This window comes from Dicentrarchus labrax, unplaced genomic scaffold (assembly GCF_905237075.1).
Source record: "Dicentrarchus labrax unplaced genomic scaffold, dlabrax2021, whole genome shotgun sequence".
NCBI lineage: Eukaryota > Metazoa > Chordata > Actinopteri > Moronidae > Dicentrarchus > Dicentrarchus labrax.
Window position 1 is genome coordinate 13,304,056 of NW_026136720.1, and position 20,568 is coordinate 13,324,623.

General features: G+C 41.9%; 1 protein-coding gene across 3 annotated transcripts in view; it reads left to right on the forward strand.

Moving 5' to 3' along the window:
- The window catches only part of scaper (S-phase cyclin A-associated protein in the ER), a 58,327-nt gene that overhangs the window by 902 nt on the left and 36,857 nt on the right, over positions 1–20,568 (forward strand). Inside the window, exons 1-19 of one of the 3 annotated variants that reach the window (XM_051381144.1) lie at positions 260–622; positions 3,894–4,011; positions 5,089–5,165; positions 5,648–5,845; positions 8,225–8,325; positions 8,794–8,910; positions 9,571–9,698; positions 9,808–10,097; positions 10,608–10,964; positions 12,321–12,488; positions 12,616–12,682; positions 12,782–12,893; positions 13,253–13,364; positions 13,812–13,952; positions 14,281–14,436; positions 14,530–14,672; positions 14,805–14,886; positions 14,979–15,131; positions 16,953–17,060. In XM_051381144.1, the coding sequence (XP_051237104.1) occupies positions 569–622; positions 3,894–4,011; positions 5,089–5,165; positions 5,648–5,845; positions 8,225–8,325; positions 8,794–8,910; positions 9,571–9,698; positions 9,808–10,097; positions 10,608–10,964; positions 12,321–12,488; positions 12,616–12,682; positions 12,782–12,893; positions 13,253–13,364; positions 13,812–13,952; positions 14,281–14,436; positions 14,530–14,672; positions 14,805–14,886; positions 14,979–15,131; positions 16,953–17,060 (2,682 nt within the window). In that variant the 5' untranslated portion in view covers positions 260–568. Of the gene's footprint in view, positions 1–259; positions 623–3,893; positions 4,012–5,088; positions 5,166–5,647; positions 5,846–8,224; positions 8,326–8,793; positions 8,911–9,570; positions 9,699–9,807; positions 10,098–10,607; positions 10,965–12,320; positions 12,489–12,615; positions 12,683–12,781; positions 12,894–13,252; positions 13,365–13,811; positions 13,953–14,280; positions 14,437–14,529; positions 14,673–14,804; positions 14,887–14,978; positions 15,132–16,952; positions 17,061–20,568 lie in introns of those variants that run through there. The other 2 variants (XM_051381143.1, XM_051381145.1) reach the window with 2 other exon arrangements.

A 20,568-nucleotide genomic window follows, 5' to 3' on the forward strand; every position in this document is an offset into this window, starting at 1 on the left:
ATGCACGGCCAGGCTTGCATTAGCACACACTGTCTCTGAGCCTGCAGCTATACTCTCATCACTGACAACGCAGGATGGGGGCAGAGCGGCAGGCCTGCTGTGTGCACATGACTGCGCAGTGTTGTGGCAGAAGGAGAGTGAGAGATGAGAAACGGAGAGAGAGAGAGAGAGAGAGGGAGAGGGGGCTCTGATGCAGAGCAGGGAAAGCCAAGGAGAGAAGCTGTAAATATAGGAAGCTGCATGCAGTGGAGAGTGGCAGGCAGATAGACAGCAGCAGGCAGTGAGTCGGGCCTAAGAAGTGGCTGCTAACTCAGCAGAGCACCGAGAGCTCAGGCTAGATTACAGACAGAATAGTCAAAGTGAGAGGCAGGGCTGACGGGCTACTGAGCACTTGTCTCTCTCAATCGCCACTGGGAGAGGAGTTGACACAGCTGGGGCAAGTTGCTATAGCAGTGTGGACTACACAGTAGGAGTCTATTTTGGTCCTGCCGTCAGATGACGATGTCACCTTGCACAAGTGGCAGGGCTGGTGAAGGGGAACAGGTTGCCTGAAGTGGGCTGCAAAAGTATGTCAGGGGTGGATAAGGACGAGGAACCTGCTTACAGACTGTACTTCTATTCTGTATGTATCCTCTAATCTTTTGCTTTTCTCTTTGTCTCTCCTAATGAGCTAGGTCTCACCCACTGTCTTGTTACTTGCATCTGTTTGTAGACCCTGCCAAAAGAGAAACCTTACACTTGCCCCTTACTCAGCACAGTCTAGAAAGTAAGCGCTCTCTCTGGTGCATGGGGGGGGGGTTGATTGCCTTGGCCCAGAGAATATAGTTAAGTTAAGTCATGCTCCACGATGTATCTTATATTTCTACAGTGCAGGCCCAGGAGACAGTTTGTTTGCAGCTGAATAAGTGGATCAAGAGAATATTGCTGTAAGCCTTTTTTTGCCTCAGTCTGCTGCACACAGTTAGCCATCAGTTGTGTGTAGGTAAGATATTCTCACAACATTCGTCTGTCATCCAATGGCTGCGAAGCCCAGGAAATGCAGAGTAAATATTTACAGTTTGTAAATGGGAGACGGTGCATTGATGCTGACCCACCTCACTAGTTCTTGCTCATTTTAGCGGGGGGCCTTTTTGTTGTTTGATGTTCTTTTATCTCTTTGTAGTCTTTTCCTACTTGCCCGAATGAAGCCCAGGCCACTCGACATGTAAAGAATTTTGCTCACCAAAAGTAGGTCAGCTGGGTATCTCCCTTAGGGACATTAAATAGTATCAGAGCAATACACACGCATGCTGTTTCTGCATGTGTAACTCCTAATGAGTCATGTTCACATTATTCTACTAGCCTTGAAGGATGGTCTGAAAACATTGTTACATGTTGTTTTTGCATAAACCTTGGCTTAATTATTACTTGTTTCCTTAAAGCCTTGGATATTCCTCATTTGGTGGAGGACTAATTCTGCTGTAGCTCTCTTGTCTGAATAGTGGTGTTAGTGAGAGACAGCCAGGAAAAGGGAGAACGGTTTGTTCCATGACTCATTTGCTATTAAGAGAGAGAACTGGCTCACGATTTTTGTCTTGGTTTCAGGTAACAATATATTTTGAGTCTGAAACCACATCTTATTTAGTTGTACAACCAAGTTTACTTTGGGTTTTAGTCAACAGTGGATTCAATCATTTATGAACAGTGCAGAAGTGGTACAGGCTATTCTGCTGGGAGAGGGAACACAGCAAGTAGAATATCCAGAATGATAAGCCTCTAGGTATTAGCTTCTGCCTTGTTTTGTAATCAGATTGCCAGAAGTCAGAATATTTAGTGATGTAAGATTGCAGAGCTAAATAGTATCAAATAGATCAGCGGGTACACTGTGTATTTTTGTCTTTGTTGTAATGCAGAAAGGAGCTGTAGATGTTATTGCTTGTAGGGTTTTAAGCAAATTGAGTCTCTGCATTTATGCATGAGCTGTTCGCCCAAATTGTTGTGCGATAGAATGTTTGTCTCTTGTTGATGGCATGTTTCATCACAGGGCATCCCATAGGTAGGCAATATTTTGGTTCACAGTATCTGCTACCCTCGAGGTTGCAGTCAAGTTCACTGATGCATATTCAATGTGTAGGTCAACCATGATGCATGCTGGGCACGAAGCAGGATTAAAGCTACTGCCTCTAGCTGTTTCTTGTCACAGTGTGTGCCAGTAGACCTCTAAACTTAATACTTGCTAAATGGTGGCTCACAGTGACACACCAGGGATGCGACAAATAATTGAAACAGCATATTACAATACACTCTCTTGTGGTACTGAGTATTGATATTTTTCATTTAATGGAAGGATTAGGGGTTTAATAGTCATTTTTAATAGAAAAAACACACATTGAAAAGGTTTGTGTGGGCACCAGATAGATGTATCTTACCTTTACACCAAACATTTAACAGTTTTGTGTTATTTATGTCTCTTTTTAGATTTAAGTGATGTGTCTGGACTATATGCCCTCTGTTTGTTTGATGTCACTTACCTTTATAGCTAGTGCTGCTCAACAAATTGGAAATCTTTCCATAAAATGTGTGACAAAACAGCATTATAATGAAGTACTGTAGTTTTCCAGAGATGACCTGGCCTACAAATGTTGTTCTCCAGATTTAGGAAAACATATTTACTCCAAAAAATGTCACATCATCTGGATTTTAATATTTTTTTCAGTGAAAATTGAATTTGTGATGCAAAAATGATCATTCTCACACAAATCAAAAATCATAAGGCGATCAGAAGCCCTATTTAAAACACATAACCGATCAAATAGATACAGAAAACTATTTTATTTATTTCATTTAAAGATATTTAGCTATTTTTAGGGCTATGATAACACACTGTGCTTGTTGACACAATACTTAAACCACTGTGCAAAAGGTGTATTAAAACTGAGGAAACCATAGCAACAGTACTCATCCTTCAGGCTGTGTTAGTGGTTAGCTCGCCAGTAAAACTATTGGGTTTCAAGAATAAGGCAGCAATAGTCTTTATATTTGTTACTGCCAACAAATCTCTTAATTGCCCCAAGCCCATTCAATAATGCTGATGACATAAATCTTTAAAACAGGTCATAAATACACAGTTTTATTTTTTTTGTTGAAATGCATAGTAAGCTTGGGTACTGTATGTTTTTAGGAGACATTACTGTTTGGGGCTATTTTTAGGATGCAGATTTGGTATGTTATTGAATATTTACTGCAAAAAGTGTAAGTAGGATTGCCTCAAAATACGACAGTGCCCAGCTTTGTAATAAGGGGACATATCACCCAATTCAACTCAATGTGGTTCATAATAGTTTGTTGACAATGAGGGATCTCTGTGGCACAGGAATAAGTTACATTACATCAGTTTTGTTAGGCTGTAGCAGCCCCCTCCCCCACCCCCATTCATTCAGTATTCAGTACCGCCACAAGGCAATGTAAGTCTTTTCATGGGATTTGTTAACAACAAGAAAAATATTATAAGTATGACCAGACTTATCTTTAAACCGACTACAAACCAAGTTTAAAAATCTGTCATTTAAAAAACAACCTTTCTTTCATTTGGTGTGACATTGTATGATGCCATATTGCATTTCATGGTGTCACGTGAAACGTAATACGGTGTTGCAACATAAAAATACATTTTCTGGATAAAATGCCTGTCAGCTTTGTGTCCATTATTCCGTTATTTCTTGCAAAACATGTTTCCCTAATGTGATACTAGTGTTGTCTTTGGCAGCATATCATGACATCATATTTAAAAGTCGCCTTATGAATCCCACATCTGTTTGTCATATACGTCATCTCTTACTGCTCTACCTCATTTTTCTTTTGCTCTTGGATAAACAAGTTCAAAATTTGACGTGTTGAATCTCTTTCTTCTGCAGGCCTCTTTTCAGCGCTCCAACAGCCATGACAAGGTGAGGAAGATAGTTGCTGAAGAGGGCCGTGCTGCTCGAAACCTCATTGCCTGGAGTGTACCTTTAGAGAACAAGGAGGAGGAAGGTTGGTAGCTGCATGCAGAGCAAACTCCTTGTGCATGCTAATATATGTCATTATTCTGCTTTCTGGTAGATTAGACATCACTGCCATATTAACATTAAAAGAGCAAATGGATTATGACATTTTGATTGTATATGTCTTCTTTGTGCTGTGGTAGATGTTGCTGATGATGTTTACTTCAGGTGTATTACCCATATCTTTGGGCCAGTGGAACATGTTCATCATTTATTTGGAGCATCACAATGACCATCTTTGGCAATGTCACACACAATGTCTGGAATGCTACCCAAACCAGATAGTGCTGTCCATTGTAATACAATACCAGCTGGAGCACAGTGATCATTTTTCATCTCATGGCTAGACTGATAAATGATGATGGAGTGCTGAGAATCCCTTATGCGGGCTAAAGTTTATTTTACACTTGAAGCCTGGTGCTCTGTAGAAGATTACATTTTTGGAAGGACAGGTCACTGCTACGCTGTGGTTCAAAGTTTTTGGTTAATAGAACATTATGTAATAGACTTTAAATTGTTTACACTGTACTTTTGATGTCATTTGTGAAATCCTGAAAGAAAAATAAGCTTGTCTGTTTAACTGTAGTTCCTGTATAGCATGGCAGTGATTGTATTACATTAATGAGGCTCTGTGTTAAAGAAAGTTCCTCAGAAACCCACACCGCAGCGCCTCACAATTTCTAACTCTCCCTCTTCTTTGTGGTTCAGTGCAGTTATTTTATTAAATGCTTATTTGCTGCTCTTGAGTTTGTGCCACAAATGCCAGAAATATGCCATATGCCAGTTTAAGGTCTCATATGGGTTGTTCTGTTTACATGCATCTTCCACAACTCAATAGTCAGTTAATTTCCCTTTGAGACCGTAACTAGGAGTATTGTTTTATCCACTTCTCTTATTGTACATCTCTGGCATTTGGACAGTTACTCAAAACCAATTTACTATGACTGTTTTAATAATTGTCCATGATCATTATACGCATGCTGATCGTTACCCTCCTCTGGATCATCATCAGAGGTAGTTTATTTCATCAGTTGCTATATATTTGCCTGTTTGTTCTTCTCTATAGTAAAGGCCAAAAGCAACTGCAGTGTCAGTTCCCGGGCCCAGAGGATCAATTCTGGTCCACAAAGGAATAAGAAACAGGTTGGTATATCATCTTCCTCCACTAGAGGGCACAATTCACCAAGCTATGTCATCTATTGATTTGCCTCATAAATGTATTTATGATGGTCATGAAACTTTCTGTTTCTTGCATTGTGTAAGTCAGTCTCGGGCAAACTGAGTTTACAAAGAAAAGGGCTGATAAGATTTAGTGTGTGAATTGTGAACTACTACTACTACTACTAATTCTTCTTCTTCTTCTTCTTCTTCTTCTTCTTCTTCTTCTTCTTCTTCTTCTTCTAATTCTTCAAGTGTTTTTTCTTCTTCTGCTTCTTCTTCTGATTATTATTATTATTATTATTATTAATATTATTATTATTTTATTATAGTTCCCAGTTGGTCCATTTCAGTATGTATAAACATACATACACATACACAAATGAAGACACTATACTAGACTATATGACACTGTAATAAGTTTACCATTGTTGCCATAATGTTTGCTCCATGCTTTGTCTCCACAGAATGCTGCTGTGGAAAGTAAAGGCCCTGCCGGTGCCTTGTTGGACAAAGGGGCAGAGAAGAGCCCCACCAAAGCCAGACTGCCCCGCAAGGTCGACCTGCGAGCACGCTACTGGGCTTTCCTCTTCGACAACCTGCGTCGAGCTGTGGATGAGATTTATGTCACCTGTGAATCTGATCAGAGCGTTGTAGAATGCAGGGTTAGTATGTGGTGTATAATCCTTGTGTTAAAACAGTGTCCCAGGTAGAAATTCATGATCATGATCTGAACTGATCAAGAATGCCTTCTCTGGAGAGACTGAAAGGTGTTTTTTTATTTATTTATTTATGAACACTAGAGGGAGACGTTGAGATCATTACAAAATTTCTCCCTCACAGCTCGCATTCCTCTTGATTTCTGTTTTATGTCAGAGGGGCTCTCTGAAGGTTGCCTGGTGAGAGAATTATCACAGGACTCTCTCTTGGGCCTGGGTGGACTGAATATTGATGACAGACTGTAAACAATACTGTATATGCATTGTGTTTGTCATCAGGTATTTGCTGAATTGGAGCTTGGCCATTTCAGCTCCTGTTTGGTCTGTACCTTGCACATGAAATTAATCGCATTTTTGACATTATTCTCTGTTTTGTGGATCGCCGTATTTTGTTTTGGTGCATCGTTGGAATAGTGCTGTAATGTTGCTCCTGGGCATACTGGTATGATACTGCTGGTCCTGTTTTATTGATTCTCCTGCCATGCTGCATTATGCTGAGCATGGTTCTGGTGACGGTCTGCGGTCAGTACCGTAGCCCAGTTCCCTCTGGTGTGGTTGGCTCGCTGTCAGTGCCACAGTGCAGCTCCCTGTGGTGGGATCAGCATGTTGTCAGTTGGCCAGTGTCAGACATCTGGCTGGTAGGTGTTTTTTTTTCTTTTTTTTTTTTTCTTTCCTCATACCACTGTATCTCTCTACACCCTAATACTGTCTAATGGCCATGGAGCTGTGTGCTCTTCGTAATCCCCCATCCCACCCAGCTTGGGCTTAATGGACACTGATAGATGATGGAGTCATCTGGAGGGGAAGCAGAGTGCTCTGATATCCCCCAGCCACAAACCCCCAGTGTAGCTGTGGGCAATCTTCATTGTGTGCTCTCTCACAAATAGCTAACAATTTTCCACCCCAATACATATGGACATGAACATAATCATTGTCAGGAAGTGATGCCTAACTTTCTACAGTGTTACTGTAATGCTTTGTATCATTTTGAATGAGAACCTCAGTGCTGACCTAATATAATATGTTTTCCCACTCAGTGTGAAATTGGTCACCCAACAAAATGATTCATACGTGCTTATTAATAATGCCCACACACTCTTTAACCCACAGCCCCCAGGCCTAATTTGTTCCTATCAACTATTCCTTTGTCTCTGAATTATTAGACTTATCACCAAGAAAAGGCAAGAAAGGCAATCAAAGTTCCTGTTGGCTTGGAGGCAGTAGATGTTGTAATTCTTTTTTAAAGAGAACTGAAACAGGCTTTTCTGGTGTTAAATTATTTATCTAAAATACAACAATGCAAACTGTGAATGATTTACTTGGGGTCAGTCACTCTAACCTAGGCTATACCTGTTCATTTTGGTTGCTATGTATGGACCACAGCCTTTTACTGCGCATCTTACTTTATGGCCATGCCTCTGGAAGGTTAAACATTTTGTCATTCCTCATGAAATGTTATGTGAGGGTTGTATTTAGAGAAGTATACCTGTTAACATGCTGAAAGCCACTTTATGGTGCCTTGTGTCACTGTTGGTTTATCTGTCAGAGGAGCAGCAAACCTCTCTCCATCTTGGCCTTCATTACCAAATGAACACCAGGCCATAGCGGTGGTCCTTTGCCTGTTAACCAGCCCTAATCAGCAGACCTGCTGCTGGACACATCTTTCACTGGCCTGACTTGTCTATTAACTAAAAGCACTGTGAAGCTTTACTCTCAATTACCACTCCCTTCACGCTCCCCATCAATCAGTTGTGTTCGTTTCATTAGAGCTCTGGGAAAAAGCTCCACACAGCCCACCACCTCTGGATAACACTGAGTCAATCCAAGTGCAGATAATAGAAATTTGCCTTCTCTGTTCTTCCTCAAACTTTTCAATCTTTGCACATGAGCAGGTATTGGCCAGCTCTGGCTTGCCACCAACATTCTCGATCTTAAGGTCCTTCTGTCAGTTTTTTAACTGTCTTGAATGGCAGATTTGCGCCCTCAATGAGGATTTCAAATGCCAGTTATTGGTTGTATGTTGTTGTATCTGTCTGATCCCAGAAATAATTATCATATGTCACAAACCCTTAGTAGAAAATACTAACAGAAAGATATAATACATCACTTTATGCTGGTATTATATAGGCTTTATGTGGTATATTATAGGCTATTTACATTAACATTGTCCAACAAATATTTTTAAGTGACACACATGCATCAGATTTCACTTATTTACACTTTATTTTTAAACCCACCTTTCTATTGGTTTGTACATTGTGTAATTAATTCATGTTTGTCATTTCTGTAATCATTTTCCATCCTATTATATCTGCTTGTCTCTAGGAGGTGTTGATGATGTTGGACAACTACGTACGAGATTTCAAGGCTCTCATAGACTGGATCCAGCTTCAGGAGAAACTGGAGAAAACAGATGCCCAGAACAGGTGATCTTTAGTTTCTTTTTCTCACTGTTTTTCTTTATCTCCTCACTCTCATTCACTCCCCATTTTCAATTGCTCCCTGAGGTGAAACTGGAAGTGCTGGTGTCTGGTCCCTGGCTTTGAGTCACAAACAGAATGGATCAATAGCCTTGGCTTTAATTCAAAGAGATCCATGAGTTTATTGGCTTCTCTTTAACACAGTGACCACTGCAACCGTAAATTGACTAAGAAATGAAATTCCCAGAGCTGCCTCCCAATTTGTTCATTTAAAGTGTACTCTTAATCAATAAGACAACCTGAAACTTTTACATGCTCCATTTATTGCATAAATCGCTGCAAGTGAATCAGCCATTTAACTGATTTGCCTAAGTGTGAGCCAAGTCTGTGTGAGTATGTGTGTGAGTGTGTTTTGCAACTAGGGATTGTAATTAGTGTTAGTTAAGTAATGTTCGCCACTTTGACTTTGTTCAGGCCCACGTCGTTAGCCTGGGAGGTACGTAAGATGTCTCCAGGACGTCACGTGATGCCAAGCCCGTCAGCGGACAGAATGGTTCCTTCTCCAGGGGCACGTCGCAACCTCAACTTTGGGTAAGCTCCGTCTTACTGTCTTTGTCTCCAGTCTTGCATTAAGGCCTGTGTGCTACACCAAACCCAATTTGTCCCCATGACCATTAGGCATATGATTTTGTTTTAAAGATTTTTATTTGATTAAAATTGTATCATAAGGCATCCTGTTATTAACCAGATCAATATTTTAAATGATGCACTATGGCTCTTTTTAAAGGGGCTGGAAAATGCAGACTGCGTTATCTAGCAATACAGCCATTGATTGCTAATGGTGAAGCATTTGTTTAATGCAATTTGTTGAGTCTCTCACTCTTTGGCCACAGAATCAGTGGAAGGTGTAGATGAAAGTGTCAGTTAAAGACTGCTGAAGCATCGGTTCAATATGTGCACTGCTCTGTAATCGGACGCTGCAGGAAATGGATATTGATCATGATGGAGGCCTGTTGTCCAATACAGTCCCATGCTATCTCTGAGTGGAGATTGCTGGGGTGTTAGATAGGCACTGTCTTCAGACTGTTGAAGCATCTTAGACAGGCAGCACTATAGATGCTGCTCAAAGATTAGATGTAATGGTGTAATAAAATTGCAAATCCGACCTGCTGACAGTAAAGGCTTCACTGTACAGGTGCACATTTGTTTGTTCTCAAGCATGCTGTGTGTGTGTGTGTGTGTCTTATTCAGTGGTCCACCAGCTACACTGGCTGCATCCCGGCTGTCTCACACAGGCCCAAGCTGGGCAGACCGAGTAAAGTGCACTCAGTCCGTCCCAACCTCCAGTCAACAGACCACGTCCTCGGTAGAAAAACTGGGTAAGAAATTTTCTGCACAGAGCCAGATTGTAGAAAATGCGGTTCCTAAAAGAGCACAGTACCACATCTTCTTCTCCCTGATTGACACAGTACCTCATGTTTTCACCAGGTAAAAAGGATGCTGAGGGCTGGGAGACCGTCCAGCGCGGACGTACTGCCAAACCTCGCTCTGCCGCAATAGTTGCCAAGGTCAGTCCTGTCTTGGCTCATGTCACCCCAAAACAGGAGAGCGTTAAGTGCAACCAGTCACATCTGCCGCCTCAGCAGGAAGAGCAACAACTCCGTCCTCAGTGTCCCCCAGAAAAGGATGCGATCAAGGCGGACACTGAGAAGCAAGTCCCTGACGAGCCTGACCCCCCGGAGAAGGTTGAACGTCCAGAGAATGGACACATGATGGAGGTACTGAGGTTCAGTACCTTGTGACGTCTTTCTCCCTGAGCAGTCCCTGAATATCAATTATTCACAAGGAGCAGAGTAACACTAGACCATTTTATCAGCCACATTTGTTTTTGTTTTGGGCTCCATGGTATTCATAGACAGACTGTCCAGACAGGCATATCAACTTTAAGGCAATTGATTGTACACTGACATTTCAGAGGCAGAAAACCCATTTTCACTCTCATGAAATAAATACTCTGACAATGCCTCAAGACACACTTGGTAAGAGTGTGTTATAGCCATTGGTTCATTTTGAAATATAATCAGTATTTCTAATCTATCATCTTATTTTGATCATAATTGGATGTTTAGGGCATGTTAGTACAAGCTTTCCTGCATGATTTGTGTTTCTAAGCTACGTGTTGACTATTGACTTTGTTTTTTTGTGTTGTTATTGCTCTCATGAATTGCTTGAAATGTGCATGTCTTTTAATTGAGTTTGCGTGTGTTTGTGTCTGACTGTCGGTGCAGCCCCCAGCAGAGAGTATACAAGACTCGGGGCAGTGTGTCGACGCACCCTGTGAAGACGCGCCTCCCCCCATAGCAGCTCTTACCCCATCCCAAGCCCCAGAGCCCACCTTGTCCTTGGCCACAGTTCCACCAACAGACATTACCTTATCAGTCCCAGTCCCCGTCCCCACTCTGGCCCTCTCCGCATCCCCAGACCTTCCCCAGACGGATGAGCTTGGTGCACTGTTGGCCTTGGGGGACAGTGGGGCTGAGGGGGGCGCGTCGCAGGGCATGGCCACATCTGCTCCAGGACAGGCTGAGACTCCCATGGCAGCGGTGAAACTGGAGAGTGTGCTGGACCCCACAGAGCTTTCTACTGTGAGTGCTGAGAGATGGAGGAGGGGAGGGAGGGCAGGGCGGGGGGGCAAGGATCCCTAAGGGTCCTTCACCGCCTAAACAAAGTCAATCTTAAGAAACCTCCAGACCAAATGGCAGGCAAGACTGCATAGCTCTGTGTAGTGTTGTTATAGCACCGTTCACTGTGAAGAATAGCTGTGAGTAGATGACTTTTGTACTTGAGCAAGTGCTCCCAGGGTGTTGCCCAAAACAAATCTCTCAACTTGTTTTATTTATTTTGGCCACAAATTTTGTGAAAAAATGCTGCAGAACAGTTAGTGTTTCCAGTTTCTATTCTACCTTGTGTCAGATTTTAGGCAAATATTGTTTACCCACATCAGGTGTTGTCACTATTATTAAGCATCATGGAGTGTGTAAACAGAGCTCCATACACTTAATCAAGGATGACTACACTTCTAAGTAGGATACTGTCAGATTTGGACAGGTGGTGAGTGAACATGTGGAAAAAACTTCAACTCAAATCTACATTGAAAGCTATTTGGCCTCACATTTAACACCAGTCTAGTCTAGTCTAGACCTCGTCCAGGCAATACTTGTGTGCTTAAGATTTAGATCTTTTTATCCTTCCCATACATACCTCATGTAAAACTTGATGCTCTGGAGTCCTTCCCTTATTGCTTCAATGCATGACATGGCAGTAATAATGGAAAAAATATAGAACTCCCAAAACACTTAAAAGGTTGAAGTAAACAGTTTCCTGTAACAAAACCATCAGTTTCCTTCCACCATCTCTTCATCCTCACAGTAAATGTGACCTGCATGACTCTTGAATGCTTCCTCACTTGTGATTCTTGTGATGATTGTGTGGTGCAAACTGTGATTGGGTTGATATGGTGTTCCCCGCAGTCATTGGATTGTGCACCCAAGCACAAATCAGGTGGTCAAATGCAGTAGATACAATCTATTATTACAGGTGCTGCACATTGAATACTTTTTAATATTTTGTCAACACACTTTGCATATAAGGAGCAGCAGAGGTATTAGAAAAGCCTCTGTGACATAATTTTAAAAAGTTATGTTTCATAAAGTTGCATGTATAACAAAGGCCCTATTCAGTCGTGACAGTGAGCCAGCATGCACAATACCAGGAGGACCTTAAAACAGAAACAGCTAAATGGATTAATTCGTCTATCATTAGTTGTACTATTTACACGTGTTGTTTTCTACTGCGACATATCAAAATGGCATCCATGAAAAAGGCATATTACACTTGTGGGTTTCTATTTTTCTGATTCCTCTATGGTCATTTGCATGATCTCAACGTGAAGTGTGAAATGCTGCATGTGTAAAGTGGTATCTATGCTGCCATGTGTTCAGCCCCAGTCCATGGCAGAGGTCCTTGCCAAGAAAGAGGAGCTTGCAGAACGACTGGAGAAGGCCAACGAGGAGGCGATTGCCAGTGCCATCGCTGAGGAAGAGCAGCTGACCAGAGAGATTCAGGCTGAAAATAACGACCTGGAGACTGACAACGAAAGTGACTTCTCTGTAAGATTAATCATGCTCATTTATACTGTAAATGATTGGTGCCTTTTGTTTGACAGCAAGTTAAAGCTTGGATTTAGATTTGCACTTCATTGTATGTTGAACTTTGAAAAACAAATCTTTACCACAGACTAGCATTGGCAACGGCGGTTGTGGAGTCAATATCGATTGGAGTGACGTGCTGGCAGATTATGATGGTACGAGATCAGCATCTAAATGAAAACGGAACTCTCTTCCTTTTTTAAAGGCAAACCTTACACTGAAGTCTAATTATGTTTCTTGCTTGCCTCTTGTAGCTCGTGAGCCATGGCGTACCTCATGGGGGGACATGGTAGAGGAGGAACCTGCTCGGCCTCCTGGACATGGAATCCATATGCACGAGAAATTGTCCTCTCCGTCCCGCAAAAGGTGCTGAACGTTTTCTTTATGGTTGGCGGTTGAGCACACATGCTTTTTCAACTACGTGCTTTGTTTATTTCTAACACACATGGACAGTGTCCATACAGTACAGTCAGTTTTTCTACTTGTTAATGTGTTCCTGAACAGCACCTCAGTCTACTTTATAATTCTCTTGATTATTTTGACAAGGATTTAACCCAGCAGCTTGAGAGTCACTTGCCCACTTGCTGAGTTTGACCTCTTTCTTTTTAGGTTACCAGAACATCTAAACAGGCCCTAGTGGCTATAAGAGTATATGTCTGCTTTGCGCATTGTTTGTAAGGCGGAAACAGAAAGAGATGAATGATTTGTTTCCATGTTTTTGACAGAACCATTGCAGAGTCAAAGAAGAAACATGAGGAGAAACAGCTGAAGGCGCAGCAGCTGAGGGACAAACTCCGTGAGGAAAAGACACTCAAACTGCAGAAGCTGTTGGAGAGGGTGAGTAAGCCGTGCAAAGTTGACGGAAAGCACCCTAAAAAAGTATGCACAAGCTAAACCCAGTCTGGCACGTAACGAGAGGTTTTGTCAGCGCACTGCCTGATAGAATCACTAAATATTATAACCTCCTCCAGTCACATCCAGGCCAGCTGGCCGCAGACAGTCGTGAGAGAGACCCCTGGCAAAAATCAACAGCCTTTCATGAAGTTTGTTTTTGTTCCCCAGACCATGGCAAGATGAGTGAGTCCTAGAATGAATCGGGATTAACCACATAAATACATGAAGTGGTGTATATTCGCATTCATTCCCACATGGACACAGTGGAGAGGGTAGCAACTGATAGATTAAGAATCCATTGTTTGCGTTTGGCCTGGAGAATGTACATTATTCTTTTTTTTGTTTTTACATTTTCACTCGCTCTTGCTTGTCACTCTTCACTCTCTGCAGGAGAAGGAGGTGAGGAAATGGAAGGAGGGGTTGTTGGAGCAGCGTCGGAAGATGATGGAGGAAAGGCTATTACATGCAGAGTTTAAGCGAGAGCTGCAGCTCCAAGCGATCGTGAAGAAAGCCCAAGAAGAAGAGGCCAAGGTAGAGGAGGGGATCCTCTGAAAAGCAGTAACCATAGACGCAGACAGCTGAGGAATTTTCTGAATTAAGTGGGACGTTTGCAGTCATACTTTTTTTAAATGACATTGATAAATACACAGTGCCCCTAAAAAAATGACTGCTGTGGATTTTGAGATATTGCTCTTATATTTTAACACATTTCATAATCATATGTTACAATATTTAGGCTAGCAACAGCCAAACTGACCCCCCCCCAACTTCTCTGTATATGCATTTATGTTTATTATTTTCATAGTATATACCCTCAGCGTGTTTATATGCTACTTCACATGTATATGTGTCTCTACAGGTGAATGAAATCGCATTTATCAACACTCTGGAAGCCCAAAACAAGAGACATGATGCCCTGGCCAAGTTAAATGAGTATGAGCAACGCCTTAACGAGCTGCAGGAGGATAGACAGAGGAGACAGGAGGAGAAGCAGGCCAGAGACGAGGCTGTGCAGGTACAACAAAAACCAAAGCTTGATTTGCATGACATTTTTTCACTTGTAATTTTCGTATTTATTTGCAACTTCAATCTTGTACTACCTCTGTAGGAGCGTAAACGGGTACTGGAGGCAGAGCGGCAGGCACGGGTGGAGGAGCTGCTGATGCGGAGGAAAGAGCAAGAGGCTCGTATTGAACAGCAGAGGCACGAAAAAGAGAAAGCTAGAGAAGATGCAGCACGAGAAAGGGCCAGGTTTGTAGACCCAAATCCATTCAGTATGAACATGTATACACCGGTGGCTGTACCAGTTCTCATTTGATGAATAGGAAACTTGTAGTTACCCGTACAGTCGTGTCACACTGCTTTTCTGTGTCCTGTCTAAAGAGACCGAGAGGAGCGTCTAGCTGCTCTTAGTGCTGCTCAACAGGAGGCCATGGAGGAACTGCAGAAGAAAATTCAGATGAAGGTAAGTTTACACCATGTCAACTTGTGTTTTCATCGGACATACAGGAATTCACGGTTCCCCATATGACTCCTGGTTTTTGCTCTCATCCATAGCATGATGAAAGCAGCCGTAGGCATATGGAGCAAATTGAGCAGAGGAAGGAGAAGGCGGCTGAGCTCAGTAGTGGTCGACATGCTAACACGGACTACGCCCCCAAACTGACACCATACGAGCGCAAGAAACAGTGCTCCCTGTGCAGCGTTGTGGTATGTACAGCATTGAGGTATTTACAGTTTCATCCTATGTCAGGGTGTTCCTAACTTATGTCCCTTTTACATACATGTGATGGCTTGGTCTGACTCAGTTTGACTCACCAGCCCAGTGCGGTAGGGATTTGCATCTCCATTACAAGAGGGCTACCCTCTTGAAGGTATGTCTTTACAGGCAAAGAGAGTTCAAGATTGACTGAAGAGATGGCATTAGCAAGAACAAAGCAGTAAATCAAATAAATCAAATGTTATTTTCTGATTGTTTCACAGCAGTCACATTCTACAGCAGAAATAAGCACACAACCACAACCTTGGTTCCTGCAGACTTGTTTTTATTGAAGAATAGCTGCTAACTAAGCTCCGGTAATTCGGTGATAAACACATTTCATTTCCTATACATTGTTAACAATAAAAATCCCTGGTTATTTTGTTCTTTGGCTTTTCATCAGAAGTAACTAAACATGATAGACTTCTATAGAGCTGAGAGCGACAGGCGCAGGCGAGAAACTAAATTTCAAACCGCAGAGATTCTGTTAGAAGCTACAAAAGTCCTGAGAGCTTAACACTCTGAAACGTCTGTGTGGTCTGCTGTACAAACATGGGTTGAGTCACAGGAACACACTTTTTTTTTTTAAGGGGAGGTGGGGGGTTGTCAAGGGTTGGCCATGGTCTGTGAGACATCGACGCATCCCGCTAGGAGGTGTGGTGTGAGACGACTCGCGTGGCCAAAAGTGCCAATGAAAGGCCTTGTTACTGTACACACTATTTTGAATGGCCTCTATTATCATAGTGAGACGGGATTCTAAAGAGTCCTCATTTCCTTTAAATTGGCTTGAATTATTCTCTACCCTTTCATTTAATTATTTCACTCTCCTGAACTAATATGTGTTTGTGTCTTTTGTACGCATGGGCATGGTGAAAAGAAAAAGACACAGATAGTGCAGCAGAACAGCTCTGGGCAACTCCCCTGTGTTATTTGGCAGGCTGTATATACATAAAAATGCTGATAGGAAGGTGATTCAGAGGATTTCTGGAAGAGGGCACATTTAAATGAGGATTTAACTGCATTGATTAATCATGGGCTCTTAAACAGAGATTTATGACTGGGCATGATTATTCTTTTTCACATGTCAGGCAACAAATCCACAAACAGACACATTTATCTCTGACGGACCGGCTACCACGGCAACAAGGGTGGGACACCTTGAGTCCTCAAACCAGCATCAGATAAAGAGCAGGGTCATGGGGTGAAAGAGGGAATCTTGTTAAAATGTTAGATGACCTTGGCCAGCATCTGACACCAGAGATCATGGATTGGTCAGCAGCAAGCACTTAATTTAATGACATTAAACACAAACCATTCTGGATGGCTTGTTTCCAGAGATGGGAGAACAACATTGCTTGCTGTACACCTGCCTCTTGTTATTAAGGCTTAAGGCTTTTTATATATATATATATATATATATATATGTATAACTTTTCCTTGTATTAAAATCCCAAAAGAGTATTTGTGTTGAGCGGTTTCTCCAGCTACACTCTGTTGCCGTAGGCTCAATTAGTATCATAAAAAGGATAATACAACGAAATACAAATTATAAAGCCAAGTATTACTACCAAGTTGTACATATATAACACATTTCCTGTCTTTAGTCTTTGCTTTAAAGACTGAGGTTCAGTTGAGACAGGTCATGTCCCATTGACAAGCACATGTGGTATATCATTTCACCAGCGTCCCATGGGGCTCTGTTGACCCTTTCCTGCCTCTGTCTCCATTGTGTCCGCAGCAGTGACCTCTGACCACTGTGTTTGTGTTTGTAGATCACCTCAGAGGTGCACCTGTTCAGCCACACCAAGGGCAAGAGGCACCAACAGGCCGTGCGAGACAGCAGCAGCATCCAGGGACGGGAGCTCTCTGATGAGGAAGTGGTGCGTATCTCACACACACACACACCCTGCCTGCCAGGAACAAACATCCACTCATCCTGTCAAAGAATACTGCCCTACTGCTGCTCGTGTCATGTAAAAAGACAAAGAGACACAGTGGTTGGCTTTTATGACGTGCTCATCATTATTGTTTATGCATCCCCTTTTATGCATCCCCTTATATACTGCCACAGCTCTTTTGCTGTCTTTGTGAGATTACAAATGGGCCTTGAAATGTACACAGTTAGGGTTCAGTGCTTCAGTGGAGGGGTGACATCACCCCCTTGTCTCCAGGCTGTTTTTGTCATGGAGCGCCTTTCCATGGGAAGGCAGCTCGTTAATGCAAGGTAACCTCTCAGGCTGCAATATGAGATTGGCTTTTCAGCAGTGCTCATTGTGAGGCTGACAACTGTTGGTGCTATACGCAGCACCTTTGGCCCCAGCAGCTCCTTCATTCAAAGCTTTTTTCAGCAGGGAATAATTGATACCCCCCTCTTTCCTTTCTTCTAAATCATTTCCTTTCCAAATGCAGGTCATTTTTTCTGTTTGACAGTATGATAAACAAGGCAATGGAGAGAAGCACTTCACCAATATAGCACTATAAACAGTTCATATATGAGCACTACTTCATGTACATTTACAATATGTCTCCTTCTGTATGATATAGTTTTACAAGTAACTGTAACGCAGAGGCTTTACTGTTTTTTCACATTGCATATTTTCTTTTTGTCAGTACTAATCAGTCAAAGTTGCAGAACTCCAAGTCATCCTTGTCTTACTCTGCATCTGGCTGTATCTAAATGTTGTACTTGACTGTTTATATTATGTGTATTATTATTGGATTGGGCTTTTAGTCATTGCAGTGCATCTCTAATAGATAATATTTAGATGTCCAGAACTGTTTTTTCTTATTCTATGTGAAAGCTAATCAAGCTGTCCATTAGATCTATGTCTGGATACTTTGTTTAGATAGACTTATGTGGCCCCTTGTTATTCTTATCAAAGCTCATTTTGGTTTCCACTATTTCATTCATAACACTGCCAACTATTTTCTAGACTGTGGCTCCATAACTCTCCCTGCAATGAAAGTGTTTTAATTAAAACTAAGATGGTTAGTTTAGCTGTGCAAAGGGTCACTCCATAGTTTTTCATCAGAAGCGGGCAGCAAATGGCCTTTGCCTTCATATTTAGTCATTTTCTCTCATTTTGAAATACTTGCAAATTAAATTGAAAATTCAGTGATTATCAATAGGGTAGAATTGATGTGATTGCAGATTGCAATCACTCTTTTTACTCACCATCTGTCCTGGTTTAATATGATGCAGGTAATATCTAAGACCTGTGCCTTCTGACTGAAGGGCTTTAATCACCTTTAGACACAACAGCTCAAAAAAAACTGCTGGCTTCTCTGAGGAAAGACTTCTGTAGTGCTTGGCAAGCACGGCCAGTAGAGGGATCACAGAGGGTACCAGAGCTGACCTCTCAAAAGCACTAAATAGTCCTAAAGGTCTTGTAGTTAAAGCTGCACTGATGGCCACAAATTGAGAACCTTGATGAAATATCCAGACTGCCAGCTGAAGCGAGCCTCTCCCTTCCCACACTGTTATAAGATCTGACATCTTGTCTAGTTCTAGCAGTGAAGCTGCTGTTGAGAGATCTTATGACTAGTACTCTGTTTTTTTGTCTTCATGTGACTTGTCCCCTCCTTACATGTCACTGATAGGATGCAGTTAAATACAGAAATGTCATGTAAACCACTGTAGTGATGGTAACTATATCCAGTGTAGTATCATTCTTTCCTAGTAGCCAACATGAAATACAGCTGTTTGTTTCACACCAAATGGAAAGCCTACCTCTCAGGCCTTTTGTATGTGACAAAAGAGGCGGTGGATGAACATATCCATGGAGCAATGTATTTGTCTTGGCTGCCTTTTAGATCTGTTATAGGACTGTTTGTGCCAGGGAAATGGGAGAGATGTTTAGAGCGTTATCATATTACTCGCTATCTGTGGTATTGTGCGGTAGCAATGCCCTTAGGCCAGCGCCTTTTCCTGCTTTGTTACAATGGTTCAGTGGTAGACACCTGTCTATCATCAAGTCTGATTGTCTCAACAGTCTCCACAACCTCCATTCAGACAACCCACCTAGAAACGGGAAATGGGATGTAATCATTATATATTTATTTGCTAAAGAATCATTGTCTGTGTGTCAGAATTATACTCTATTTGACAGCTTAATATTTCAGGTACCCTTTTATTTTAAGTGTGATTTTGCAAAGATGTTTTGGATGCGTTACTGAAACAATTCCATTAAGTGAGTGGCCAGTGCACTGGATAGCCTCTCAGAGAGATTACTGAACAGCTGCCTCCCCAGTGAGGGACAACTACGGTCATGAGTCATGAGTGACCTGTAGTATTGCGAAGTAGAGGGCAGAGGTGTGCGCATACAAATACAGACACACACACATCCTTCTTCGGAAACATAATACTCTCACTCGCAGTGCCATTTACAAAGTTATCATCATCATCCCCATTCTGTTTTACTCTTGTCACTTTTAGGCTCTTGAAAAAATGCAGCAAGTGAGCTACCAGCTTATTCATAAATTAACTACCTGATCAATATTGAAGCTCCTGAAAATGTCACTTCAAATCTTAAATATTTCTCTAAAATATTGAATATTAATTACTAAGTAACTTAAACTTAAACATTGTTACATATTATTTATTAAGACTAACCCAACACCTCAGCTTATTCATGTCATAAGGACTGTGTTGGTGTGGCAACATAAGCAAACAACCCCACAATTGTCATCCCATTTTGAAATATTTCTAGATCTTGACTGGTAATAAGTGGACTTTCAGCCACGGACAAAACTATTGCCAATACGAAAAACAAAAAACCTAAAATCCAGCATGTGAAATAGACACTTGTTTTATAAAATAGGGTTTCAGGACCTTTAAGTCAAAATGGTAAAGAAATCTTTAGATTTATATAGTAGTTATGTGGCACTCATTCACTCATGCACACTTTAGAACACCTAAGGACACCTGTTTTTCCAACGACCGGCAGTGAAAACCCCTATTCAGGCAGCAGGTGCACTGACAACACTTGTGACCAAAGGGTATGGCATCCCACACACAGGTTAGCCCGACTGCTGAATAGAAACCCTTTATCTGCCAGTCCATCCTATCCTCTGGGGTGCTGGATGACAGCATAATTGGGTAATTGGTTTCTTGCACATGCATCATGTTGTTCAAATTGGGTTACATTCCCATGTCTCCTGGCGGAAATATCAGAATCATCTGACAGTGCCAGACAGGAGGCAACACCTCCAGCCTTTTAGCATGTCCATGGGCAAGTGGCTTCAAAAGGGTGTATAGTATTAAAGGTAATTACAGGATACAATGGTGTTATTGATACCTGTGGATCTACATGTCACACAATATATATACGGTGCCACATCTTGTGGCAACAAGTGTATAACCTTTACTTAGAGATATTTAACAAGGAT